Source organism: Carassius auratus, chromosome 16, assembly GCF_003368295.1.
Source record: "Carassius auratus strain Wakin chromosome 16, ASM336829v1, whole genome shotgun sequence".
Classification (NCBI taxonomy): domain Eukaryota; kingdom Metazoa; phylum Chordata; class Actinopteri; order Cypriniformes; family Cyprinidae; genus Carassius; species Carassius auratus.
Genome location: NC_039258.1, coordinates 11049978 through 11077293, shown reverse-complemented (window position 1 = coordinate 11077293; position 27316 = coordinate 11049978). Strand labels below are relative to the sequence as shown.

The window sequence follows — 27316 nt, the reverse complement described above, 5'->3', positions numbered from 1 at the left end:
AAAATAGCAAATTTTGCCCTTTAGCCAAAGTTATGTTAAATATCATATAGAAGGGCCTATACATGGATTCATCAATACATTTGGCTAACAGTATTGTCACGGTGTAGGATCAGTCAAACTGGTTGAGAAACACTGTTTTAGGGGGTTGTGCTGATTGAAATGCGTTAGGAAAGTAAGAGAAGGGAGGGTTGGTGGTGGGTTGAGCTAGTCTGCGAGCAGGAAGTGAAAATTAAAAACGAGAGGGAGGGAGAGAGCACGAGTAAAGAAGAAAATCAGATAAACCTCACAAAGTGACTGAAAGGCAGAATACATTATCATCACAGAATAAGCCCATCTATTTATACTGTGGTTCAGTTTGGAATCTAAAAAGAGACAGAAAGGATCTCTGGGGGAAATATCTTTTGAGGAGAATAACACAGCGTCTCTGGTTCTCTGCTCTCCCCTCCCCTCCCCCTCTCACTCGAGCTGAAGCTCTGCTGCTCTGCTCTGGTATCTCAGTGTGGGGGATGGGCAGAGCAGCACAGCACAGCACAGCACAGCGCACAGCCTTAATGCAATGCAGAGCCGCTAGCACTGCTGGCCAACTCTGCCCGTGTCCTGTGAAGTAGGAAGATTCTCCCTGTCACTTTTTGACAGCATGTTGAATCTGGGAAATGTATTTCTCCCCAGTGAAATGTATATACATTTCATCTTACAGCAAAGAATATGGAAATAAAATTAATCATTTATGGGAGCTGTTATGTAGCGTTTATTATCTCTGATTTGGAGATCCAACATCACTTTGTTAAATATTTAAAATATTTTTCGGTCAAAATTATGAGTGAGATTATCTATATGTTTATAAATATTTGGTGGAGTATAATATATGTAAGTATTGATAGCTTAAATATAAATTATGTTATTGTATACTACAATTAAGTAGAGATAAAGAAATGTATTGTACAAAGTTTATATATATATTTGCAATTTGCTATATATGAAATATATATATGAAATCCATAAATGAATTTATAACACTATATTAATGAAATAAATATTTAGTGTTACTGTTACATTAGCAAATCTTCATTTTATCCCTTCAGTAGATGCTTTTATCAAGTACTTAATTTTTTTAAAATATATTTTCAGTTTTCATGGCAAATTTAGTAAGTTTTGCCATTTTAATACAGTTTTTGTTCTTATATATATATATATATATATATATATATATATAAGTAATTAACATATTTAGCTATGGTTTTAGATAACAACAATAACCCTGATTCAAAGTATACATTTGACAGTATTAGTACAGGAATCAAACCCGTGACCTTGGTGTTGCTAGCGTCAGGATCTACCAGTTGAGCTACAAGAAAGGCAAGCAATACAAAACCCAAATCAGTCTTAAACTGTGAAATTTACTGTAAGAAGACATGTAAAATTTCCACATAGTGAATATTTAGATGGTAAATCTTAACATTTGTTTGTAGAGACAACAATTAATTAAATCCAATAAATTGTGCTAAATAGTGAAAACGTAATAGTTTTAGATTTTATGTTATCCTTCTCTAAATGCCATGAAATTATATAATTGTAAATATTGTGCTCCTTGCATAAGATTACTGAGAGAGGATGAAATCTGGAAGACATATAATGATTTGCTGAGATTTCCAAGTAAAAAAAATAAAAGCCAAACAAGCATGGCTTTCATCTGTCCTTGTTTGTCAACAGTTTTAATGAGGCAGAGTACAAAGTATGGCACATTTTCTGTGTAAACAAAACCATGTGTATTCAAACCCTTTCATGACCCTCAGTGCGCCAATAAGCCACATGTATACAGTGCTGGTAAAGGGAGGAAACTGCTCAGCAGAGCCCTTCATTCAATCAGAGTTTCATTCAATCCCTTGTTCTCAGACACACCCCCACATGGGAATCCATAAAGTAGCAAGAGCAGACACAAGGAAGCTGGTCCTCAGCCAGCAGGTTGCTGGGCAGCCGTCACACACACAAAATTACTCTCTGAAGTGTGCTAGGGAAGGAAGTACCACTCTAGAGGGCCATAGGAAACCATAACTGGGGTATAATCATGTTCGGCACACACTCATGACATTCAGAACAATATAAAATATATGATCATGGTGACATCATTTGCCTGAGAAAAAACAATGGAAACTCTGACTTGAAGTTCAATTTCAAACAAATAAACAACAACAACAACAACAACACATATCATATTATAAAAAAACTTCTAAATATATATATATATATATATATATATATATATATATATATATATATATACAGACAGACAGATAGATAGATAGATAGATTGATAGATTTAGTTAAATGGTAGATAGATACAGGCCATACTCTACATGCCATACGACTTACATAAACACATCGAATTGCCTACTTTTTCTAATTTTGAGAGAAACTTCAAAGGATTTTATGTGTCCTAACAGTGTAAATAGAATACATGAAGCAGATTAAATACTATAAGCCTAACCCTAAACAGCAAATTACAAAAAAAAAAAAAAATGATTGCACCTTTGTTCTAAAATTTGCAGCAATTTGTGTCACTGTAAACTTTATTGTATTTGAATGTATTTTGTCAACAGATTTCAAATATCATGAAATCATAGCTCTGAATAGAAGGAAACTGAGGGGAATAACTGAATAAAGAAACACTTCAAAATTTCTTTGAGTTTAATAGCTATAAACCAAGTAGTTCCTGTTACACTCAAAATATCTAAACTTATTTTATCGTCCAAAATGATGCTTAGAGCAAATATAGTGCCAAGCTTGCACATACTCAGACCCTGTAAAGCAGAAACAGATTTCACATCGCCAGTTCCATTCCCTGTCTGCCTCCTGTTTTAACCCTGCAGATTCGACTAATATGTGGACTGGATTTTGAACTGACATGGATCACGCTCTCTAACCCATGAGGTTCTAATGATATATGCACCGTGGAAAAGCGCAGTCCTGTTTGTGCACTAATAATATTACAAGAATATAATAATCTTCACAGTCTCTATAAACGTATATAGCAGGATATTTAGAGATATTTAAATGTTCTTAAGTCATGTGACTGTCACAAGCGTTTTTAGAGTGAAATAGAATGACAGTAATCCATTCCGCGTTTTCCAAAATTCTCAAACCGACCGAGTGCGCTAAGAGGCGAAGCACTTCTTTCTGGTTCCCGGAATACTTCCGTGGCTCGCACAAGTATGTGTTAAGGTGACTGTTGTGGAGATTAATTCCTGAGGGATGCTGTGGCACTTTCATACATAAGCTTAAATGACTATGATCATATTTAACTAATATTTTGAAGAAAACATGACCAAAAAGACAATTTCAACAAAAAAGAGCACTATCTAACATAGTTGTCATGTCTCCCTTTCGTGTACAATGCATTCCTGTGTTCCTCCGCGAGTGAGAAGGCCTTTTCAAGGTCCAGACTACACATGAGGGGAAAGGTGTTCCGGCTTGATAAAGGTTTTCTGCCACAAGTTAGCAAATTACGCGCCATGTATCAAGAGAGCGGGAAAGAAAACGTGTTAACGAAAAACCAAAACCAGAACATGTATGTACTGTTTTACAAGGGTGTTCCAAATAATAAAAAACAGCAGCGTTAATTGATCCCCTTTTAAATTATCCCCAACGTCACATATTTAATATCGCCAATCATTTATTAGCTATTTTAATGTTTCACATGCCGTAAACTGTCTTTAATTATGTAACAATTAAAATTCAGGCGACTGCAGTTTTTCAAAATGCAGTGATAACGTGCAAAAGCGGACCATTATATTGTGAACACGTAGTCGTTACGATAGTGACCTCTAGTGGCGATACTCTCCACTGCACTCACAAACTGATCAATAAGTTGCTCAGAGGAGGAAGTTAATCTATTTACGCATCAAATCTTTCATGCATGCATGTCTTCGAAACCCAAAACAATAATTCTCAGTTTCCTTCTATCAGTGCAACCCAAGCTGAAATAATGAGAATTAGTTTTACTGTGGACAAACAGCACTTTGCTTGGATACAGAAGCACACGGTTTCTTAGAAACAGAACAAACAAAATAAGTATTTATTACAAAATAAGAATTCTAGTGTATTGTTTTCCCTGTAAAGTCACATCTGATACAATTCATTGACTAATTATTGCTTATGTAGAGAACATTGTGCAATGCATGTGTCTAAAACGACTGTTTTAAGTGTTTAAGACCATGATTTTATTCTTGTTACTGTAGAATTTCAATGTAAAATTTAAGCTGTTCTGTGAATGTACAAATTTCAGTGTGGGGATCAAAAAACTTTTATTATTTCTTTTATTTGTCTTATTTGTGGAATGTTAGCGTGCCTGCAATGTGTTTAAAAATGTGAAATAAGACATCTGCAAATTGCTTTTTTTGTTTTTGTTTTTTAATCAATATAAAAATGGTTACAAATCCATAACTTCGTCCTCCGCAGTTTTCCCAGTGGCCTCCATGTATTTCTCCTGTACACTAAGAGATCTGAGGGAAATTATTAAGGATCATCAAAATTCAACAGTGTGATTGCAGAAATGAATAGCAGTGTATTAACATAACAACTACAAAAACATAGAACTAAACAGTATGATAAAGGATACGCATTGAACTGGAAGTCTGCTCCAACTGCAGCAGACATCATAGCCTGCAGGTTCCTCTCCTCCAGGTCTCCAAAGCAGTAGCCATTAGCTTTGTCCACAGTTCTCAGAACTTGAGTCATGCTTTCCTTATCCTTTAGAGGAATAACAACGGTCAAAAAATCATGCCACAAATCCGCATACAGTTCATTGCAAGTACAAAAGTGAGCTCTAACCTGCACATTAAGAGGAACAAAAGACACCAAGCTGTAGTCCTGGATCACTTCAGCCAACTTCACATTCAGGCGGTGAAACTTTTTGAAGAAAGGGTCTGCGGAGAGATGCTCCACCAAATAGGTCAAGTCCAGAACCTCTGTGTAGAAGTCTAGATTGAATGCTTATAAAAAAAAATAATTAGAGCTGGTATTAAATTGAAGTACATCCACAAATAAGACTTTATTGCATCAGTCTGGACTATGTTATCTTACCAAGTTTGCCATACTGCTCAATGAGGTCCATTTTTGAGAGCACATTGACATGTGGCAATTCAATATGCAGCATGGTGGACAGCGAAGTACACAGCACAGAGATGAACTTGGCCGGATCAGCACAATAATGGGAATCCACCAGATGCACTGCGGTCAGCTGCCAATATCAGATGAAATTAGACAGGAGATACATCTTAAGAAATCACAAGAGGAGTCTCTGCATCTACTTACCCTGAAATTCCACTTCGATAACTGTGCAAATATATTCTTCACCGAATTATGGTGAGTGTAAAGTTCCACCTGACCTGGGCAGTCAAACAGAAAGTAGCAGTCATGGTGGTACTTCAGCTTGGTCTCTAACCAGTCCAAATTTGCCTCTAGGTATTCCATAGAGTAGATAAGGCCACCATTGGGGCCGAGTTTTAGCCCGTCCATCACATCGTCCAGAGTGACGAGCTCGGATATGTCGACGGCACACGAATAGGGAAGGCCTTCATTGGCAGGATCCAGGTTTACAACGACCACCTTGCGCCCGAGGTGGCTGAGGAACTCTTGCATGCCCCGGCAGTAAGTGGTTTTACCCGAGCCAGGTGGACCAATCACAACCTGGCCAAAATGTAGAGCTGCTTTTGGAGGATTTGATGATGTCATGATGAAGCAGGTTCGCCACTGTGCAACTGATGAAAACTAGGCTACATCTAAAAGAGAGGAGGAGATTTTATGAAGAAAATAATTATTTTTTTTCAAGTTAAAAGACTTGAGCATGTTTTGTTTATGTTGTATGAATGCATGGAAAATACAACCTCTGAACAACGTGAAGGTGTGATGACAGAATTGTTATCTTATAAACTATGTCTTCAGAAGAGATTGAAGGATATAAAGGAACTTAAAATAAGTGATGGTAACAATTTAGCTAATTTTCAAATATTGATTATAGTTTTTATTAGTATACTTAAATGTAAATTCTACAGAACAGTATTACGTTTAATTTACGCGGTCTGGGAAGAGAGGCACCCGTAGATAAACTCGTTCAGATAGATAGGAAGGAACCAAATTGAACTAGAATTAATTTATGTGTTAAACCAAATACATCTAACATAGAAAAACAAATATACATGTAACAAAAAACATACACACAAACCTTTTAAAGTCGGTGAATTATTTCGCTGCATCATGACGCTATAAACGTGACGGAAACCGGATGTTGAGGGTTTCAAAATAAAAGTCGCGCAAAACGGACTTACGTCTTTTATTAGAAAATACAGCAACTTTACAGAACTGTACTTTATCAATCGGAGAATTTTTTTTTTTTAATTTTTTAACAAATATAATTTATTATTTAAAGGACAAAATGGGAGTTGTGTGGCTCCGAGAACGATGTACGCTGTGATAACGTAATTCAAACAGTTTACTATGATAATGTAGACTGAATTATTAAATATATAACACAACATTCACTGCATTATTCGACGAAGTAATGTCTTCTTCGCTTTCATATTTCCTCATTTACTCTTAACAATGTGTGCAGTCAATCAAAAACCCATCATTCATTATTATACATCTTTATTTTACAATACAAAATATCTAAAAATCAAATATAAATGTACTGTGAGTGAAAATAAAATATTTAAAGTAAAATACCATCTTTTGTTTAGCAATATTCAAATGAGTCTCCATAACCATGAGGATGATAATCTGGGTGTGCAAAAAAGACTAGTTCATCTAACTAGCACACAGAATGTATCTAGTCACAAAGACAATAAACTAAAAGACATGAAACAAACAATCACATCAAATACATCCAGTATATATTTACAGTAACCAAATCTGGACATTTTCTGAAGATGAAATAGTTCTGGCATTGAGCACTTGCTTTGAAGAACAACATTGTACACACCGTTTTATTGGATACAAAACTATCCACCTGAGAATAGAGTCATACAGACAACTTGGGCAGGAATCAATAAATTCATGCTGGTTCTGTCCCTACCAATGAAACTCTTTCAAAGAGTTCAGCACAAAACAGGTAACTTTGGTAAACGATGAGGCGAGAACTACTCATCCAGGCCTTCATCCTCTTCATCCTCCCTCTTTGCGTCAACCTCGGCCGTGTCGGAGAACTCATGAAGGAGCACATACTCTCTGCTGCTGAAGCCAAACTTCAGCACATCCTTTTCTTTGAGCTCGTAGTAACGCTGCGGTTCTATACGCTGATTGTTCAGGTATGTTCCATTACCAGAACCCAGATCGATGATGTACGGCTTCACTCTCCTGCCCATGGTGCCATCCGCCCGTGTGAACTCCACTAATCTGGAGATGATATGTCAGAGACAGAAGTTAAATCATAAGGAAGAAATTAACACTTGAATTCAAGGATTTTTATTTACATTTTTAAAGTCGCAATGTAGTGAAAATAGCATCAATATGTTTACTTCTGTACTGTGATGAACATTAACTTTTATATTATGTAAAAAATTGTAAAACTATAGACGTTAATTGCTACTGTAAACTATTTGGTATATCTGTAAACATCAAGATATCTTCTTTTGTGATCAACAGAAAAATGAAATTCATACAGGTTTGGAAACACATGAGGAAGGAAATAATATTTTTTTTCCTTAACTAAGGAGCCCCACACATGACATGCAAGAAAAAATAAATAAATTGTGCACACGATTTACTAATTCGTACCCTTAATGTACTAAAACGTGCACACGATTACTATTGCATCCCCTCAATTTATTATTGCGTTCCCTCCATTTGCTAAATCGTGTGCAAGATTTAGCAAATCGAGGAAACGAATTAATAAATTGTGCGCACAATTTCTAAATTGAGTGAAAGAAATAGTAAATCGAGGGAACGCAATAGTAATCGTGTGCACGTTTTGGTACATTGAGGGAACTAATTAGTAAATGGTGCACATGATTTAGCCTATTTTCTCCTGCATGTCATGTGCGGGTCTCCGTACTTAACCATTTACCAAATAGCTTTTATTGTTGTTCTGACCTGTACTGAAAAACAGCATGCTGTTTGGAACAAGACGGGTGCTCGATAGGAATGTCTGCAATCTTCCTCTGTCGTCCAAGTAGATACGCACTCTGTCTGTGGATGTACATGACTGGAAGCGGCTCGTCATTCTTAAAAGGGTACAAACGCCATCTTCGTTTAGGGATCCGGGCCTCCGGAGGCTCGTTATACTTGATCACCACCCCCCTGTATGTATTAGTGTCTTCCACCAAAGCACCTGATAGTTCAAAGTTGGGCTTTTCCTTCTCGGCTGCAGGTGCAGAATCATCAGTGTTTTCACCGCCAAACTCATGCTCCTCATTACCACTGCCACTCTGTCTGAGGCGATTCTCCCGCCGCCGTTCATTATGCCGTTCTCTCTCAGCCTGCTGGTGCTGTTGTATGTAGGCATCCCGTTCTCTTCCTCTATTTCTGTTCTGCTCTCTGTCTCTCTCTCTTTGCCGAGGCCGCTCTCCCTCCCTTTTCATCCTGCGATCATCTGAATTGTCCCTTCTCTCACGATGACTTTCAGATCCTCGGTGATCATCTTGCTCCTGTAATGAAGACAAAATCTTAGTATACTCTACTGAGTGCAGTACACCTTTTTAATTGCTTTCAATAACATTAATTATATTACAATTATATTAAATATTAATTATTATTACTGAAAGCAATTATTATAATATTTTACTTCTGTATTTATACATTCAAAAATATCTTAAAACATGTAAATGGACACATATCTAATTCAAATATTTAGTGTTTATAATATTTATAATTATATATCTGTAAACAACAATTTACATTACTTATTAAAACTACAAAGAAAGCCTACATAACTAAGAATATAGAGACATGCATTCAATAACTAGCATTTTAACTCCATTTTTCTATTAATTAAAAATAATACATTAAAAATGAATCATGTTGTATCATCTTGTTATCTTATGAAAAGTTAATGTGACTTGCTCCTGCAATGAAAATAAAACCTCAATGTTGCTAAGATATAATACACACACACACACACACAAATATACAATGTTGTAATGTAACTGTACATTACTTATTTTTTTGTAATCAAATTCAATTTTGCTTATTAAATAACCTAAAATACCAAAATATCATCAATTTAACACACAGAGCAACACTAATAAATGTATTTCAATACCAATTAAATAATACAGCATGCTATACAAAGAGTCAAATTATATTATAATGCAATTTTTCACCCATGAAGGCCGAAAAAGTTTTGTTCCAAACCCTCTGTGCTTTTTAGCCCTTTACAACAGCTTTCTTGTCAGTTCATGACATTGGGTATGGGTAACTTGTTATCTTAAGGCAAGCTGATATACGTGTCAGTTTTACTCACCCGGTTTATCGTAATGTCAGTGCTGTGGTGTGGGCTTCTACTTCTCCGGGGTCGAGGTGACCTCTCCTGCGGTCTGCCTGATGAACGGTCTCTCCTCGCTGGCGACCTGTCCTTTCTTCTGACAGGTGATCTAAAAATACAGTTCAGAAACTGACTACAGATAAAACACCTTGTTGATCATCCGCACATGCCATAGTATTTGAACGGAATGTCCAAACTGAAAAAACATTATTCGACGGAGCTGTCATGATCATGAAGATAAACAGGCTGTGAGGTACGGGGCGCTGACCTGCTGTCTCGTTGTCTCGGGGGAGGGCTGCTGCTTCCTCGGCTGGAGCCTGAACTGGACCGGCGGACCCGCGGAGGCCGCGCGGGACTCACTTTTTCTTGCTTAATTTTTATCTTTACATCCCGGACAGGAGATTCTCTGTGTCGTCTCCTGTCATCCATTGTCAAATGATGTTGCCTATTAACTTCGTAAAAAGTAAAAGTCGTTCATATCAAATTTAAGCATGAAAACAAAATTCATATCGCATTTAAGAAACTTCCATGACCACTTCCGGTTCGAAGCTTGTACGCTGAAGAACGGCTTCCCTTCTTTTTTTGGAAAAAGCTTATTTAGTTCCGCTTTCTTTAGAGCTTCAATATACAAATTCTTAACTTAAGCGGTTCTTAACTTATAGAAATATTAATCATTTACAGTGGACATGATGCTACAAATATTAACAGGTTAAATAATGTAGATAAGCAACATAAAATGGACAAAAAGGGGAATAAAAAAATTAAACTCGTTAAAGAACAATAGTTAAAGAACAAAAAACGTAACGTTAATAAGCAAAAAAAAAAAAAAAAAAAAAAAAAAAACGTAACGTCAAACACTTCAAAATCACATGATATGGAATAATTCATAGCCTTTTTGCTTTAACAGCCTGCCACCCTGTGGCGAGCTCAATAAAATGTGTATGTAAATTATTTTAAATACTTAATTACTACTTAATATTTATTATAATCATTATTTTCTCTCCGGATTAGTTTGGTTCACTTTCACGGACTGACCTGCGCGATGGGAGAGAGCGGTTGTTATAGCAACGGGAAACAACTAAACGAAACTTTCTCGCGTGTACACGAAGTCATCCGAAGCTTTATACTAGAACGTAGAGTTTTAAACATTCCTGGACATTTCCACATTACAAGCATGATGGTCCCGACTGACTCCTTGCTGAAGTATGATTATCCGGTGCTGGTGAGCAAGAACACAGAGAGGAAGTCTCCAAGGGTAAGCTCAGTCCTTGGATGTAACTTATAGGCATAAAAATAAACCTGCAACCACCGTAAAGTATACATTGTTGTAATAAAGCCTGAATATTCTTTATTGATATCTTGCCTCACATTTCACTCAGAGTCGCCCTTTGAAAGTGAGTCCCCAAAAGATGGTTGAGAGCGGCCCAGTGCCTCCTCCACCCAAACCCAAGAGCCCCTCAGCGGATCCCAGCAAACAGCAGACTGAAGAGATCCTGAATGCCATTCTACCACCAAGGTCAAATAAAATAATTGGTTCATTAGTATATTTATTAAACATTCTTTAATTGGGTGCGGATGCTACCATAACACTGTAGTTTAGTTGCATATTGTTTAATCACGTCTCATTACCGTTCACATGCTTTGGGTCAGTAAGATTTTTGACTGACAGCTATAAAATTACAAAATTATTAACGAACATAAATGCTGCTCTGAATGCGCATGTATCATGGCTTCCACACTGATATTAAGCAATGTTAAAAACGGCACCAAATCAGCATATTAGAATGATTTCTGGCTAGTGACTAAAAGGACTGGAAAATAACTGCTGAAAATTCAACATTTGCCATCACAGGAATACATTGCAAAATATAAAAACAGCTGTTTTAAATTTTAGTAATATGTCATGATAGTTTTTATTTTAATCAAATAAATGCAGCCATGGTGGGCATAAAATAATTTTTTTTTTCTTAATTTACCGACCTCAAACCTTTGAAAGATAGTGTATAAATCTTTCAAATGGTTCTGTTAAAGGGAATGGATGGAGGACAACCAGTTGTGGGTGCAGCCGGTGTCCAGCGCTCCGTGCACACGCATGGACGTTATTCATTTGCAAGAACAGCTGGACAGAAGCCTGCAGGAAAGACAGGCCAGAGAGACTGGCATCTGCCCTGTGCGCAGGGAGCTCTACTCTCAGTGCTTCGGTAAAAACACACATTTCACTAATGGAGTGTCAAATTAATTGCTGTTGAGATTCACATGGCATTCCTTCTTCCAAATATCTCAGATGAGTTAATCAGACAGATCACCATTAACTGTGCTGAGCGGGGCCTCCTGCTGTTGCAAGTTAGAGACGAGATTCGGATGACCATCGCTGCCTATCAAACACTGTACGAGAGCAGCGTGGCCTTTGGCATGAGGAAAGCACTTCAAGCAGAGCATGGAATGGCTGACATGGAGAACAAGGTCATTTGCAGCAATTATTATCGAAAGCTATTATTCCGATTTTTCTTTTATACAAACTTTTAAATATTTGTAAAGTTATATAGATTATAAAATAATTTTACAATATAAAATAATTTTTAATTTTACAATAATTGTTTTAATTTTACAATAATTATTGTAAAAATTAAAAATAATTTTTACAATAATTTTACAAAAAAAGTCACTTTGGATTAAAGCATCTGCTAGGTGACTAAATGTAAACAATGTATATAAATGATAAATATTATATCATAAAGATTACATATAATAACTATAATAAAATATTTTCTGAACAACTATGTTTGTTTATACAAACTGTTGGTAGATTTTAGAGCTGGAGGGTGAGAAGCGAGATTTGGAGAGGCTGCTGAATGAGCAGAAGGCTAAATGTGAGGCCATCGAGAGACGGGAAGCAGAACGGCGGGAAATTGAGGAAAAGAAGCATGCTGAAGAGGTTCAGTTCCTCAAACGAACTAATCAGCAACTCAAGGTACAGCAAAGAACACCATAATCATGATTTCTGATTATTTTTCAGACTCTTATGCAACCATTTATTTTTTAGGCACAACTGGAGGGCATAATTACCCTGAGGAATAAGGCCTAAATATTATTAGAATAATAATACACTTACTCTCATACCCTTTTAATGAATAAAACCTTTATCAAAGCACCTGTTTTGAGTATTTATTGATTCGTTTTTTCTCCAAACTAAAGAAAAAGTACATATGTAGATACACAAGTACATAATTCACACTTCACACAGGAAGTTAAAAGCACTGAAAATGCACAGTACTGAAATGAATGAGCTGTCAGACTAGTTAGAATGTTCAGGATGATGCCACAGTATGAATAAAGTGCACTGGAACGATTGTATCAGAGATTAACCGAACCCTCACTTCTCCACAAATCACCGTGATTCCACACCAGATGTTCCAACCTAGCCACCGACATGGCTTTGGAAACAGGGATTGATGTGACTAGGTATTTGGCCAGGTATTATCGCTTAGCTCGTTTGCCTTTTTTGCCATCTAAGGGCATTTTTCTGCTCTTGTTCTTGTTCTTGACATTGTGCGTTTCATAATAGCGGACCCCCACTTTCTTCACTTTCTGGGCACGCTCCAGTCTTCTTTTCTGTTGAGGTGAAGAAGTTCAACAGAGAGAAAGAGATAAGTTTGGTCTCAAATTTATGAGATGTCTGGACTGAGGAATCGAGACGATTGAGCTGGGAGAATAGTGCATACCTCTTTAGATGTGAGTTTGGTAGGCTGTGCCGGCTCCTCATCTTCAGCTTTCCTCTTTTTACCCACATTCACAGCTGGAAAACCAAAAAAGGAAGAGTGTCATTTCTCACTTGTTTGACGCACCACACAACTCTAATCACAGACACAAGATTCTGTGGAATATTTAGTGTATTCAAAAGTATATTTTAAAAATTGTTGATACTGCGGTCAACGTCAAAAATGTATGTTATTGTCAATATTAATCATTCATCAATCATAATCAGGCTTTATCATTTGACAGCACTAATAATAATGTGTTTTGTTGTACATTAAATACACAGCTGGAGCAGCCACGTCTTTTGATGCACAAACATTTGGCATTAACTTGAGTTAGTTGTACCTTTCCGTTGCTGATTCTTTGCATCATTCTGCTTTGCTATGGATTCACTGAACACCTTTTCAGACAGGCCTTTAGGAATTCTAGAAGAACACCAAGACAACATTATAAAATAAACAGATAAGAGCTAAAAAGTAAAAAAAAAAAAAAAAAAATCAATTAATCAGCCTACTGAAATAGGATGAGCATTAACCTTTACAGAACCCTCTCACAACCTTACCTTAACCTTATATCATAACTGTACTCATATTTTGAAGTAATTCTATGTTTGTAGTTTAATATTTTCTATTGCTTTGTACATTTTTTGATCTAGCTGTTTATGCTGTTAAGTGTCCTGAAAGGTACCTATAAAATATCAATATGAGCTCAAACAAACCGTATGGCTGAGAAGTGCTTTGACTTTGCGCGATCAAGGAAGTGCTTTAATTTGGCAATCTTCTCATCCATCTCTCTGTTCACTTCACATGTGCTCTTCTTTTCTGCTTTGGTTTGGGTCTCAGAAACAGAGGATTCTTCTTCCTGTTGTTCACCAATCTGCTCTTCCACTTTTTCCCCGTCCTCTTCATTTTCCTCGTCTTGCTCATCTTCGTCTTCTGACCAGGAGGCATCCAGTATGTCAGGTATCTCAACAGGCACAAGGTCCTCCTCGGTGAACTCTGGAGCGACGTTTATTTTTCCAAAGTTCTGCTTGACACTGCTGAAGATTTTCTGCATCTCCTCCTTATTCTGTCTCAGAAGCTTTTGATCTTCCTGCTGGCTAGATGAGGCCCCGTCCACATCCACATCCACATCCTGAGCTTCAAGTCTGTTTTCCAGCTCTTCCTGCTCGGTTTCCATCTCAGGCATTTCCAGCATCGGTTGTGCTTTGTTCTGAGTAGAGAGATCAAGTGTCAGTTTAAGACTATAAATGTTTAAAAGTGCATTGGTGTCTGCCAGTATAAAGACAGTCAAAATTCAAGTAATTCTGTTGGCCACAGTGACTTAAAAGAGGATTTGTACAAAGTAATTCAATATGCATTATGGACGTTACATATAAACAATTTCTTCCAAAGTCTTTTGAAACAACATAAAGCTCTAATTTTAGCAAAACATGGAACAGTTATGATCTTGGAAGACATTTTTGAATATAAAAAGTGAAATTTCCAAAGACTAAGCACATTTTGTGGATAAAACCCCCCCACTAAACTTTGTAGGCTATTAAGAATAAATGTCCATTTACCTCTTCATCCATCTCGCATCCCGGGGGCTTCACAAAAAATGGGATGCGCCCCCTCTGCCAATCATTCAAAACCATTTTAGACACAGTAGGCAGATCTGGCTCTCCACCCTGTATAAGTGCAACAACAAAATACCAGTCATCACACCACCAACATGTACATTATTTGGACAGAGATAAAGATGTGGACTAACAAATACAACCTACCCTTTTTAAAAATCAAATTTTGCACTAAATCGTAGTGGTTTTGGCATTAGACTATTGTAAACTGGCTATCCGAAGTTAAAATTAAATATTTTCCATGGGCTTAAAGTAAGCAAACTGTCACATCTCAATCGGACACTTGAGAGGAAAGAATAAACAAATGTGCCGCGAGGACCAAGCTGACAGTTCGTTTTATCAGATTCTCCACAATCAGGCCAGACCTTGAGCAGTTTTCCGGTGCGAAAGGCGAGCTTTTCCAGGAAATCCTCGGCAGAGCTCCAGGACGGAATGCGATATGTCTTCTGGATGTACTCTGCTTTGGCCCTCTCCAGCACCGCTCCGATGTGATCCTCTGGATTTCGGATCTTCTCCACTTGAACCTAAATGCAACAGATACAAAGTGAGCGGATGAAGCTGCTGGGATTGCCAATGTGAACGATTGACTTTGAGAGTCAAGGTCATCGTACCACTCCCTTCAGCACAATGTCAGATTCGCTGTCGTCGGAGGGATAGACGACGCCAGGACAGTCGATGAGGAAAATGCGTCTCATTAGTGTGATATACTGCCAGACCTGTCAGAAATAGAAAGAGAGAAAGAAAACAGTTGGTTATGGCATTAAGGCTGAGCTTCATTGAGCCACAGAAAGTTAATAGATTCATCCATGACCGAAACCACCAGACCGAAAACATTTCAATATAACAAACTGCATTTAAATATACGCAATTTATAAGAACTCTCGACAAGTTAGCAAGCAGTCAGTTAACTTTTAAGTTTATAAAACTAAAACTAAATTGATTGTTAATGATTGTAGCTGACTGGCCAAAAGCCTAAACAGTGATTCAGGCAAACCCAACATTTCAACATATGAAAAGCTAGTTTACGAAGCACAACACATTTTTTAGCTATTAAAATCAAATCAAACCTATCTATCTCATAATTGAAGTAGAAAGACTGTTGTAAAAAGAAAAGAAAATAGAAGACAGAAATGTCTACTAATTGAAGAATCACTCAAATCTGGGCACACCGGGGAAATTTTTTAATGAAACGATTTATCATTTGAAGCATAAACAGAAGAGCGTGGAAGTCCAGATTTGTTTAGAATTTGATTTCAATCTGGCCTCCGTCGGTAATGTTTTTCCTTGCACTTTCACTCGCTCTCTCTGAAAACCATTTCTCAGTTCCATGTTTGTAAAATAAGGGGAAAAATTTGACAACTTAAAAAAAGTAATTTCACACAAAAACATGAATACACAAGTGTCGCAGCCAAAACCAAAATGTTGGAAACTTAAGCTGTTCAAAATGTTACCACATGTCAGGATCTGGCAGGTAACCCTACACTCGGAATCATTTAATGTCACGTACAAGAGGAATCACTCAATCATCTGATGTCCACGATTAGTACATGACAAACACAAGTATATTATTGAAAAAAGCTCATCAGAAATGATAACCTTTGAAAAGAAAAAGACTTGAAATACAGTGTAATGTAATGGTTATTATTAATAGTGCTTTTTCAGCCCCGGATTTACATCTTTTGACCACATTCATTCACTGTATGGAAAATAGCAGCATGAACATTGTGTTAAACTTCTCCTTTTGTGTCCATGGGGGGGGGAAAGTCACTCAGATTAATGTATGCAAACTAATAATAGTCTTTTAGTTTTTTAGTTAAACCACGCCTTTAAGAAAAAAATTTAAATTCACACGGCTCCTTATTTTCAGGTAGAAAAATACAGAAATCCATATGTTAAAATCACATCCCTGAGATGGAAAGAAAGGGCTTTAGAGGTCTTACCTTTGTCTCACCAGCAAGGGGTGCCACGTTACAGACTTTTTTGGAGCGCAGGGTATTGATAACAGAGCTCTTTCCAACATTGGGGTAACCAATAAAGCCAACACTGATCTGCTTTTTATCTGAGTGGAGCTGAGCAAAAATCAATATGGACATGTTAATACTAAGCAAACGCCATTTTAAAAAGCAGCAATTAAATAGAAGAAATACACACATACCATCAAGTCCTCTGATATAATGTTGGTTTCATAGTATTGAGGTCAGGAAAACAAGACAATCTTGGATCAACCCTTTGCACACATTCCCTCTCACATTACATTATACACTTATAAAAAGGGGGCCCAAGAAATAAAGACTTGATACACAACCTACAAAGGCCTCTTAAATGTCATTACACCTGCAGATTTATATTGCACCCATAGCAACCCTGATATTTTTGCACTGATGTTTTCTAACTCCTAAAAGAGTGTCCTGTCATATAAGCCTCAACAAAATTTATGTTATGCAAGCCTTATCTCCTTTTTAGTATTTCCAATTTTTTGTTTACAGCTGTGCTCCTAAAAATAGCTACGAGGCAGATGTGAAGACAGGACAGGAGCCCAATAGCATGGAAGGGTGGGGTGCATCTGGTACCCAACCAAACCACTGCTCTCTCCATCTGTTGCCTTTACAGACCAAAAAACAGATTGACCTTGTCCTAAAACTGCAGCTTGAGTTGATAAACGATGTGGACTGAAACTCTTGTGCGTTTAAAACCCAATGCCCGATGGTTTCCAAGGCACGCTAATGCATTTAAGCATTAAACATACACTGTAAATGTTTAAAGGCTGACCTTGCCAAACTGCCGTAGGAGCTGGATAAGGGAGCCCTTGCCGAAGGAATTGGTCAGACTGGCGTGAAAGGCCAAAGTGGGGTATTCCTGAGAAAGAACTGCAACCCAGCGTTTCTACAACATTGACACAAGAATAAACAAGAATGAAAAACAGTTCACAATATAGAAAAAAGTGTAGCATCATCCTAACAATATTAATCAACAACAGTATTAATAAAGTTTCTATGAATGATTTATAAAATGCCTGCATGCACAAGAAAAATCTCTCTTAATAAATCACATTTCAACGTAGATTCAAGAGCAGCGTGAACATATAAACATAAAAATACTATATAATACCTATCACTATAGACAAAAATGATTTGGAACACATCTCTTAATTATGAAATTCAGGCATTTCTATTATTATAAAATTCTAAGACTAAGCACCTAGCTGTGCAGTCTACATTTATAAGCATTAGTGGAAAAAATGGGCCATTTGGAAGAGCTCAGTAAGTTCAAATGTGGTATAATGGCACCTTTTCAATAAGTTATAGCCATTGACTATGGAAGTTAACTGGGACCATCAACTGTTTGTTTACCAACATTCTTAAAAATATATTTTGTGTTCAACAGAAGAGCAAAATTCATACAGGTTTGGAACAACATGAGGGTGGGCATTATGAGTCTTTATTTTTTCTACTCATCTTATAACGTATTCTTAATCAATGTTGAGTTACTTTACTGCTAAGTGAGCACAAATTTTTTTTTGCATATGTTCTTCATTTGGCCTACATATAACTTTTTATGTCAGTTTCTGCCTTTAGAAATCCCAATTTGATCCTTTTGACGTAGGATGAAATCCATGGAATTTAGAATCAAATCCGGTCGTTTGTGCGGTTTATAAATTTCTACCTAGGTCTAACACTAGAAGTGATCTATGAAATTGTTTTTGATAAAACGGATAAAAAAGGGCACAAGCTGCCCAACAAGAATCACCAAAAGAATGATGAGTGACTCCCTTTCAAAAACAAAACTAATAGGTTTCCCAATCATTTGCCTGTTAGTTTTACAAAAGACCTCAGTCATAAATCTGGAGGGGGTAGGCAAATGCTTTTTTGGCTTGAATGAAAAGGCCTGCAGCTTATAAACAGCTGGTGTAACTCCCTCATTCCTTGTTGTTGCATTTCAGAATCACAAACAACAAGAATTATAGATGCGAAAGACAGAAAAGAAATATCTGTCAGGGAAGGAGCCTTTAACTGGTTACCTATTACAAGCCAAGATAAACATGCCTGTCTGTCAGTGAAACAAATTCCAGAGACGGTAGAACTCAATGTGCAACAGGACACATTGCAGACAGTGGCCTTTTTCCAGAAACCTAGTGGGATGCCTTGATGTCTATTGCCTACATAGGTGCTTCTATACATCCTAACTGTTGTAGAACAACGAAAGTGGTGGATCACTCTATATAAACTCGCTAAGCTAATAACACTATACTCTATTTTTTTCTAATTATATCGAACAATTCCCGCCATGTCATAATTTCTGTAATTTTGAGATGACAACATAACAAACTTCTACTTGGAGTAATTAATCTACTCAGATTCGAATATATGCATTTCAATGGCAACATTATCAACACCTAAATGTGGCACCTCAATGATTCTGCAGTGGTCACATGGTACAAGTCGTAACTCTCGGTAAAGTTCGTTAAAAAGTTGTAATTACAAGCATATTTATTATTACGACTCAATACAACTCAATGGATGGTGTTATGATTATTCTAAGGTAATGACACATCAATACAATTACACAGCACAAAAAAATATTGGGAAAACGTTTTTTTAAATTAGATTAAACAACCAATATGAAATATTTTATCAATAATTTTAACTACCGCTTGAATAAGTATATTTATAATTAAGATTTCTGACATATTTTCCATCAACTGCAAAAGGATTTCAACAGACTGGTGTTAGCATTTTGCTAAGATAACAACATGATACTCTAATATGCATACAAATTCACACCACCCATACATAATAAGTAAATAGTTTTTTTTTTTAATTAGGCTGAACTATTTTATCAATATTTTTTGCTACTGAATGAATTAGCAGATTTATTATCAAGATGTCTTACCTTTCTCTTAACCCAACATAAATGGATTAACAGCGGCTGGTGTTAGCATGTTGCTAAGCTAATGTCCCAATAATAACAGCAGAGTTATATCGCACATGTAACATTCAGTTTCGTAATGCTTACTTTTCTGAAATAAGCCACTGAGTTTTGCCAAGTGAAGGTATCTTACAAAGCTTCTGAAACACTGTTCACTTCAGTAGGCATGCTTATGTCAGCTTATAATACTGCCTACATAGGCAGCTCAACGGATTTTGGGACTGGTACTAGTATTCCACTTTCATTTCTTACCGTAACCCATGTGGGAATAAGGTCACACTTATTGAGCACAAAGATGAGGTGTTTCCAAGGTTTCTCCTTCTTCAGGTAAGACTCAATGCTCTGGGATCGAGTGCCCAAAGGGTCCCGAGCATCTAGCACCTGGATAATGACGTCTGAAGAGTCGATCACCTACACAAAGCATGGTTCATTTTAGGATGTGGCTTCAACTCCATTTTTTATTCAAACTTTCAATGAGTAAGGCATTGGGAGATGGTAATAACTACCTTATAAAGCTCGCCCCAGATCCTTTTTGACTGCCCCTTTTTGAAGATTTCCTCCCGAGCCTCATCCCTGCAGTGACGTGAGAAAAATGAAATGGCTTTGTGTCATATCATGAAATATAAACCATTTTGCTAGAAAAACAGGGCTATAGCTTATTCCTGTAGTGAGTACAGAACTACATATTTTCATAATCTCTAGAAGGCACTCGCTCACTTGACTCCGCTGTCCTCAGACACCAAATCACGGTCTTTCTCCGCATTGTAGCTCTGAGCAGAGACCTCTGCCTGTTCAGCAAAGTCCTTCAGCTCACCCACAGACAAGATGGGCCTCTTTCTTTGTGCCTTTGGCCCAAACGTGGTTTCAAACGTCTCTGTGTCCAGAATGTGCACCTTGGAGTTCTAGAAGAACCAGCAGAAGATCAATTGACGAACAGATCTCATGAGAACAGTTTTATCCTCTTCATCATAACGTTCATAACTTTTGGAATTTCTTTGATGAAGCATCTGATATTTCAAGCTCTTGCAAGCATTTTGACAGTTCTCTGTGCTACCATTCCTTAGAGGAAAGACGCCCCAGTGATTTATGACTTACGAGAGTGATCATATAATTTTTAGTATATTAATATGGCTTTACTCACAATGCGCATAAACCTATTTTGTTTCCTTATCTTGAGGACTGACTTTCTGTCAAGTGAGGAAATCAGTTTGTTTAGACCGTGTAGCCTGCACTTGATCTACTATAGTAAAGATTCAAGCCTTAACACAATACTAAGTGACATAATTCACTAAATGAGGGTAAATCTGTGTATTTGGCTACAGCTCCAGAAAGCACAGCACACTGTTGAAAATGGAAACTTTAAATCCGATCTGACCGTTTAGACACATTCCAAAAAAATCAGATGGTAATCTGCAGTTCTCAAACTAAATGCAGATGTGGTTTACATTAGGTTTGTAAACACCAGCTTTCACGCATTCTTGTGCATTTGTAGAATGGTGTACACAGTGCTGATCCAAAGCTTGTGCGCAGTATGTTTTTAATACTTAAAATGAATTCTTACATTCATTAAGGATGCATTAAATTTTTTTTTTTTTTTTTTACATTCTATTCATCAAAGAATCCTGTGACTCTAAAGACTCCAGTATTCAGCTTTGTCATCACAGGAATGAATTACAGTTTTAGAAATAGAAAAATTTACTTCCAATTCTAAAAGGAATTTCATAATACTACAGTTTTTATTGATAATTAAATAAATAGCCTTAAGAGCATAAGACACTTTAAAAAATAAATAACAAATCTTAACTCTAAACTTTTCAACACTTGTGTATATAGAACATATGCTTTCACAAAAAGCATATGTCCAGCTAATTTTAATATCGTTAATATACCGAAAAGGATAAAATCATACAAAAGCCAAACAACAATGAACGAAACTTCTTCCAGTTACATTCTATAACTGGACCAGGTCAAACTGCAATCTGTAAAAACCTAAAAACAAAACAAAAGTGAAGCCATACCACTGTTGCAACAGAGGATGGAATAAAACAAGCAATTTACAGATCTTGTCAAAGCCAGTAACATTTCTCGTAAAAAATTGTACTTCTGGTAAGATTGCATTTCTTCGGAACAATTGACGTGGATGATAAAAAACAACCTGATTTGAGGCTAACCACCACATCACGACACGTTCAAAATATTTCTGAGAAAGAGAAAAATGTGCGCAAACAATGGCCATTATGGCGCATGCTGGAGGAGCCGCTCAAACACCACAAATCAAAAAGAGAGGATGAAAATCAATAACTGCAACAGTCTTGCCAAAAAAAAAAACATAGTGAGTGTGTCACAGTCCTGAGACATAGAACAAAAGTAAATTGGGAAGTTCATTATGCAAAGGTTTTGCTCACACATGGAACAGTTTAGATGTTGAAACAAATCAACAACATTTGCAGAAGGAACACGAAGAACAGAGCAAAACCTTAAATTTTATTCGGAGCACATATTTTTTACTCTGTTGTTTGCTACTGGCAGACAGCAGGCCCTTAGGTGCCAAAGAGCAAGTTCTATCACAGGTCAGGCAATGCCCCACGCTACACCCTCAGACTAACAAAATCACTGCCGTTATCATGGCACAACAATTGTTGTTGCTGTGTTCTTGTCTTAGTACAGCATGTGTTACGTTAAGTTCACAAGTTACAAGACGTTTGACCTAGACGGGTTGTGAAGAACTGTTTTCTCATTTAAATACCAATAAACAAAGCCAGTTGTTCACAGGAATTTGCCAGAAATGAGCAGCTGATAAATAATCAAGTCAGAGAAGTACTTCATGAAGGGGCAATTTTGCCGTTGGAGTCTAAAGTCAGAAATATTTTTGCTTTAATTAGGCTATATTTTTTTTACAATCGAATGACTCTCCTAAATTTGGAATGATCTACGCAGTCAGATTTTTTGTTTTGGTGTCCCATAAAAACAGCACATCTAACTAAAATGGTTAACTAAAAGTATTATTAATCATTTGAAATCACTGAAATGAAATAAGGTGAAATAAAATATAATTATTACTTGAAAACCTTAAAAACTTGCCGCTTAAAATAATAATTACTAAAGCAAAAATCTAATATTGAAGATTCGATGAAATGTGTTTATTAAAAAAAAGTTAAATGTTACCATGTTGTATTATAATATTTGAATATACATACAATTGCATTAAACTAATTTAATACATTTTTTATTGATGCTTTCTGGTTGAAGGTAAATTATAAATAAATTCAGGATTCATGATACTACTTTTCACTAAGCTTATCACAATGCATTACTAGATTGCCTGCTCTGAAAGACTGCAAACCAAACTGCATGCAAACAATGAGCCTACCTGTCTTTTCACATCATGCCACAGGTCTGTATAAAAAGAGCATGTATGTGTAACTTGAGTGCATACTCACGTGTGCTTTTATTCGGTCATGCAGCAAGGACATTGGTAGCTTGCTCTGTCTCATCACTACTCGGTACGGATCTTTCTTTACCGCGTTCATATCTTCCTGGAATTTCTGTAAGGACGATTGCTTGATAACACGTGTATTGGCTGCACAGGAAGCATATGGGAAAACCAAAGAAATATTCACATAATCAGACCTATTTACATCCAATATGAATTCTGAATGGTATAGGTTAGGTATGACCCCAGAATGAGTAATCAATAATCAAGCATACACAATAAGACTAATTCAAATGGACAAAAAAGAAATTGCTCTTACCAAACCACTTGATGTTTGGCTCAACTCTGGCCACAGTTCCTGGGGTAACTGTGCTCTGATACTGCAAGGGCTTGATCACCTTACCTTGATTGTTACTGTGGGGATATGAATAATAAAAAGATCTTGGTTTCATTATAATTTTAAATGTTTCATTTTTGTTAGTGTTGGGAGTTGTTTTTGTTTAAAAGCTCTCTCTTTGACTAGTGTTCAATGCATATTACTTTCTCTAGATGTATATTACCTTAATTTTTGTACTCAATTCTGTTTATTTTTTCTTTCTATTGTCTTATTACATACAAATATAATACATACATATCCAGAGCTACTAGAGACCATACAATTCCTTGTGCTGATTTGGTGAATAAAGCTCATTCTGATTCTATTCTGAATTGTTATCATTTTGTAAATGACTTGCCATCTCTGCTTCTGCCTGTACATATTTAAGCGTTTGATGGTGGCACGGTCCCTCATGTTGTTCCCTCCAGCTCCCTTGACCCGGTCTGTGGGATGGAGGAAGTTAAAAGAGATACACATTGTTATACACAGGGACATTGTACAGCAATGTACAGTAATTTTATATATGCTTCATAAATGTGACAGACTGTTCAAATAAAGAAAAACGGCCGCGATTAACAAAAGAATCCCTTGTCATTACCAAAGCCCACCAATTATAATTGAAAAAAAAAAAAAGTTTTCAAAAGATATTTTGTTTACCCAGACAACATTTAAATAATCGTAATACTGTAAACCAATAATAGTATGAAACAATATTGTGATTATAATTGAAAACAACTTTTCTATTTACATATATTTGAAAATGTGATGGCAAAGCGGAGTTAGAAATCACTCTAATATGCTAAATTGGTGCTCAAGAAACTTTTTTTTTTATTATCGATGTTTAAAACACTAGCTTAACACGAGACTCAGGATTCTTAAATTAACAAAGTTGAAAAGCAAATTATTTATTTATAATACACATTTTGTAACACTGTGTATGTCTTTCACTTTTGATCAATATAATGTCTTAGTTGAATAAGATAAAGACCCTTCTGATCCCAAATTTGAACAGTAGTGTGCAATTTGTAGCATTTGTCCTTAAATAAACCTTCATTACATTCAAAATATGTCAACTTTGGGTCACGAAAAAAGAAAGAAATACAGCTTTTTATTTAATAAGCAATTTATTATGAACAGTGTATGAAATGAATCAAGGTCTGGATAGTGCCAAAATGGCACTTAAACAACGAACAAATCGCTGGAATATTTAAAATATGACAGCTATTGTAAGTGACAGCTATAATCTCTAATTTAAGATGTTCAAAGCATTTGGCATAAACGAACAACGTAGGGCATGCTTTTATGTTCTCATGGTGAAAAATTATCCTTAAAAGTAGAGAGCAAACATTATCCCTTAAAAATAAAGATAATTTCTGACACTGATTCTAAACATTTCTAAAAAAAAAAAAAAAAAAAAAAATTGTGGTGGCAATCTATAACAAGTTTTTAATTCATTTATTATTGAACACGTACAAATGTCATGTACAACACGGCAATTTGGTACCCAGACATGAATGATGAGTCTCAATAAAAGCTTGACAGAAGTCATGGATACACCAAATCAACTAATAACACGGTAAACATTGATGAAAGCTGTTCTAACAACAGAAAATGGTGAAATCATAACTACAGAACGTCTCATATACTCCGCAACAAGAGCTGGCTAATGCTTTAGCTGGCTAGCAGTTCACAGCCAGACCAGCGTGTTATTTAATCTTACCGGGATTACTGCTGGAGCTTGAGGGATTTATGGAGCTTTTCCCCTTGAATTTTGGCTTGACCATTTTGATCGATTATTTCGGTGCAGTCCAAATACTGTAAATAAAGAAATATAACTGAGTTTTAGTCCACTGTAGATTTCCACGTGTTACAATAAACTAACGTTACAGAAACCCGGAAATGCGTCATCATTCAAGCGACGACGTTTTTTTCTTCGTTTTTTTTTTCCTTTTACGCTGGACTGTAGTTCATCAGAATGAAATCTGTGTTATTAATTAGAATCTACAAAGCCACAGTTAAATTTACCCATACTTATGTCAGTGTACACAAGCTAATAAACCGGTCTCTAGGTGGTAAACATGGACCGAGGTCACGTTAAACTTGTTTCAAGCAATATTAAACATATTTTATAACTAAGTTATGTAGTTTCATGAGCCAGGACTTCTTTATTAGGGCTCAAGCCCGAAGGGGCGAAGAGCCCTATTGTTCTTCTAAGGATTATTCTTCTTATTAGGGCCCGAGCCAATGGGCGCAGGGCCCTATTGTTCCCCTAAGGATTATTCTTATTATTTTTATTTTTTTTTTAACCTTCCGGGGGTTTTTGGGGGCCTTAACATACTCAAAAACTCTTGAAAATTGGCACACACATTGGAACCTGCGGCCATCAGGTCGCCGCAGAGACTGGAACCCAGGCGTGGCATAGGAGCTCTACAGCGCCCCCTGGAACACCGTTAGAAAATCCTGAACCATAGCTCACACATACTTACATGTATTTATATGAAACTCAGTACACTTATAGATCTCACTGAGCCGAACAACTTTCACACTCTATGTCATAGGCTCCGCCCAACAGGAAGTCAGCTATTCAAGGCTGTTTAATAAAAGCATGCTCTGGAATTTGAAATACTCCTCTGAGGTTTTCCACCCGTTCGCCACAAAACTTGGTGAACATGATCTCAAGACATTGAAGATGAAAAATTGCGAGGGGATTTTTGATATCTCGAACGGTTCGCCCGTGGTGAGGCGTTGAAATTAGGGCACAAAATTTGAAACAGGAAGTGCCTAATAACATCTGCGTACATTTCCTGAGTTTCATCAAACTTCATCGGTTTGTTTATTGTAATATGTTACTCGCATATATGTAACTATAAGGTGTCAAAGTTACAGCGCCACCAACTGGCAGCAGGAAGTGTGTCATTTTCAAAATTCTTTTAATTCAGCGTCTTATTTTTACTCGATTTGCTTCAAACTTCATCAGAATAATGACAAAATACAGCTGATGTAAATCTGTTGTGGGTATACTGATATCTAATATAGTGTTGCCATGGCAACGTGTCAAACTTGAATATTCTGTTATGGTGATTTTGAGGCAGACAACAAGCTCAGATTTACATTAAACTCAGAACACATATCCGTATTAATGATATCTAGACAATGGCATAAGCTTTTAAAAGGACGTGATAGAGACACTCTATAGCGCCACCTTTTGTCAAAAGTGGGGGGGTTAGTTTTAGCTACAGACACCAAACTTGGTACATAAATTGTTCTTATCAAGACGGACAATTTTCTAATTCACAGTCATAAGCTACGACCAACAGGAAGTCAGCTATTTTGATTTGAATATGTATTTTTGGCAAATTCGGCTGTGAATTAATGCATACTCCTCACAGGGGAAGTGCACTATACACACCAAACTTTGTCTACATGTTGAAAAAACATTGAGGAACTTAAATTGCGAATGGATTTTGGATAGCTTGAACGGTTTTGCCGTGGTGATTTTTTGAAATAACAGTAAAAAGGGAAACATTAATTGTCTGGTATTTTTAAATTGCAGCTTCCAAACATTTCAAAACCATTTTTCATTTAGAGAACATGCGATTCTGAGGAAATATGCATAGTTTCACAACTTTACAACACTGTAAGATTAAAATAAAATTATAAAACTGTCAGACATCTGATCTCACTCTCTGGCATTGTCTCTGTGTGAGGGAAAGGGGGGGGGGGTGCTTGAGG

General features: G+C 36.6%; 4 protein-coding genes across 4 annotated transcripts; 1 reads left to right on the top strand and 3 right to left on the bottom strand.

The window, feature by feature from the left end:
• Window positions 1–4388: 4388 nt before the first annotated feature.
• gpn2 (GPN-loop GTPase 2) lies at window positions 4389–6319 on the bottom strand. Its single transcript, XM_026284048.1, has 6 exons — window positions 6221–6319; window positions 5311–5777; window positions 5080–5236; window positions 4828–4988; window positions 4616–4746; window positions 4389–4499 (listed from the first exon to the last, which is right to left on the bottom strand). The coding sequence occupies exons 2-6, from the start codon at window positions 5728–5730 to the stop codon at window positions 4427–4429; spliced, it is 942 nt and encodes a 313-aa protein (XP_026139833.1). The 5' UTR covers window positions 5731–5777; window positions 6221–6319; the 3' UTR covers window positions 4389–4426.
• A 263-nt stretch (window positions 6320–6582) lies between these two features.
• On the bottom strand, window positions 6583–10220 carry LOC113116128 (smad nuclear-interacting protein 1). Its single transcript, XM_026284047.1, has 4 exons — window positions 9744–10220; window positions 9455–9584; window positions 8086–8639; window positions 6583–7389 (listed from the first exon to the last, which is right to left on the bottom strand). The coding sequence occupies exons 1-4, from the start codon at window positions 9902–9904 to the stop codon at window positions 7134–7136; spliced, it is 1101 nt and encodes a 366-aa protein (XP_026139832.1). The 5' UTR covers window positions 9905–10220; the 3' UTR covers window positions 6583–7133.
• A 264-nt stretch (window positions 10221–10484) lies between these two features.
• LOC113116131 (axonemal dynein light intermediate polypeptide 1-like) lies at window positions 10485–12623 on the top strand. The gene is made up of 6 exons (XM_026284049.1): window positions 10485–10730; window positions 10855–10991; window positions 11507–11676; window positions 11760–11938; window positions 12282–12446; window positions 12519–12623. The coding sequence occupies exons 1-6, from the start codon at window positions 10518–10520 to the stop codon at window positions 12558–12560; spliced, it is 906 nt and encodes a 301-aa protein (XP_026139834.1). The 5' UTR covers window positions 10485–10517; the 3' UTR covers window positions 12561–12623.
• Window positions 12624–12625: 2 nt separating this feature from the next.
• On the bottom strand, window positions 12626–25498 carry gnl2 (G protein nucleolar 2). The gene is made up of 16 exons (XM_026284046.1): window positions 25305–25498; window positions 23943–24027; window positions 23528–23622; window positions 23216–23355; window positions 20493–20677; window positions 20282–20348; window positions 20028–20186; window positions 17619–17732; window positions 16790–16918; window positions 15461–15565; window positions 15215–15373; window positions 14793–14900; window positions 13950–14443; window positions 13577–13656; window positions 13198–13271; window positions 12626–13087 (listed from the first exon to the last, which is right to left on the bottom strand). The coding sequence occupies exons 1-16, from the start codon at window positions 25366–25368 to the stop codon at window positions 12953–12955; spliced, it is 2193 nt and encodes a 730-aa protein (XP_026139831.1). The 5' UTR covers window positions 25369–25498; the 3' UTR covers window positions 12626–12952.
• Between the last annotated feature and the right edge of the window lie 1818 nt (window positions 25499–27316).

Bases quoted from the DNA above. Each gene is read 5' to 3' on its own strand.
- gpn2 (XM_026284048.1), bottom strand. From the start codon at position 5,730: ATGACATCATCAAATCCTCCAAAAGCAGCTCTACATTTTGGCCAGGTT. The intron at 4,989-5,079 runs GTAAGATAACAT...TTTTTTTATAAG, and splicing joins TGAGCAGTATGGCAAACTTG to CATTCAATCTAGACTTCTAC. The intron at 4,500-4,615 runs GTATCCTTTATC...AATTTCCCTCAG, and splicing joins GCAGACTTCCAGTTCAATGC to ATCTCTTAGTGTACAGGAGA.
- LOC113116128 (XM_026284047.1), bottom strand. From the start codon at position 9,904: ATGGATGACAGGAGACGACACAGAGAATCTCCTGTCCGGGATGTAAAG. The intron at 8,640-9,454 runs GTGAGTAAAACT...TCTTCATTACAG, and splicing joins CTGACATTACGATAAACCGG to GAGCAAGATGATCACCGAGG. The intron at 7,390-8,085 runs GTCAGAACAACA...TATCATCTCCAG, and splicing joins CATGCTGTTTTTCAGTACAG to ATTAGTGGAGTTCACACGGG.
- LOC113116131 (XM_026284049.1), top strand. From the start codon at position 10,518: ATGGGAGAGAGCGGTTGTTATAGCAACGGGAAACAACTAAACGAAACT. The intron at 10,731-10,854 runs GTAAGCTCAGTC...CATTTCACTCAG, and splicing joins CAGAGAGGAAGTCTCCAAGG to AGTCGCCCTTTGAAAGTGAG. The intron at 12,447-12,518 runs GTACAGCAAAGA...TTTATTTTTTAG, and splicing joins GAACTAATCAGCAACTCAAG to GCACAACTGGAGGGCATAAT.
- gnl2 (XM_026284046.1), bottom strand. From the start codon at position 25,368: ATGGTCAAGCCAAAATTCAAGGGGAAAAGCTCCATAAATCCCTCAAGC. The intron at 23,623-23,942 runs GCAAGTCATTTA...ATATCCCCACAG, and splicing joins TACAGGCAGAAGCAGAGATG to TAACAATCAAGGTAAGGTGA. The intron at 20,349-20,492 runs GTGAGCGAGTGC...ACGTCACTGCAG, and splicing joins TCTGAGGACAGCGGAGTCAA to GGATGAGGCTCGGGAGGAAA.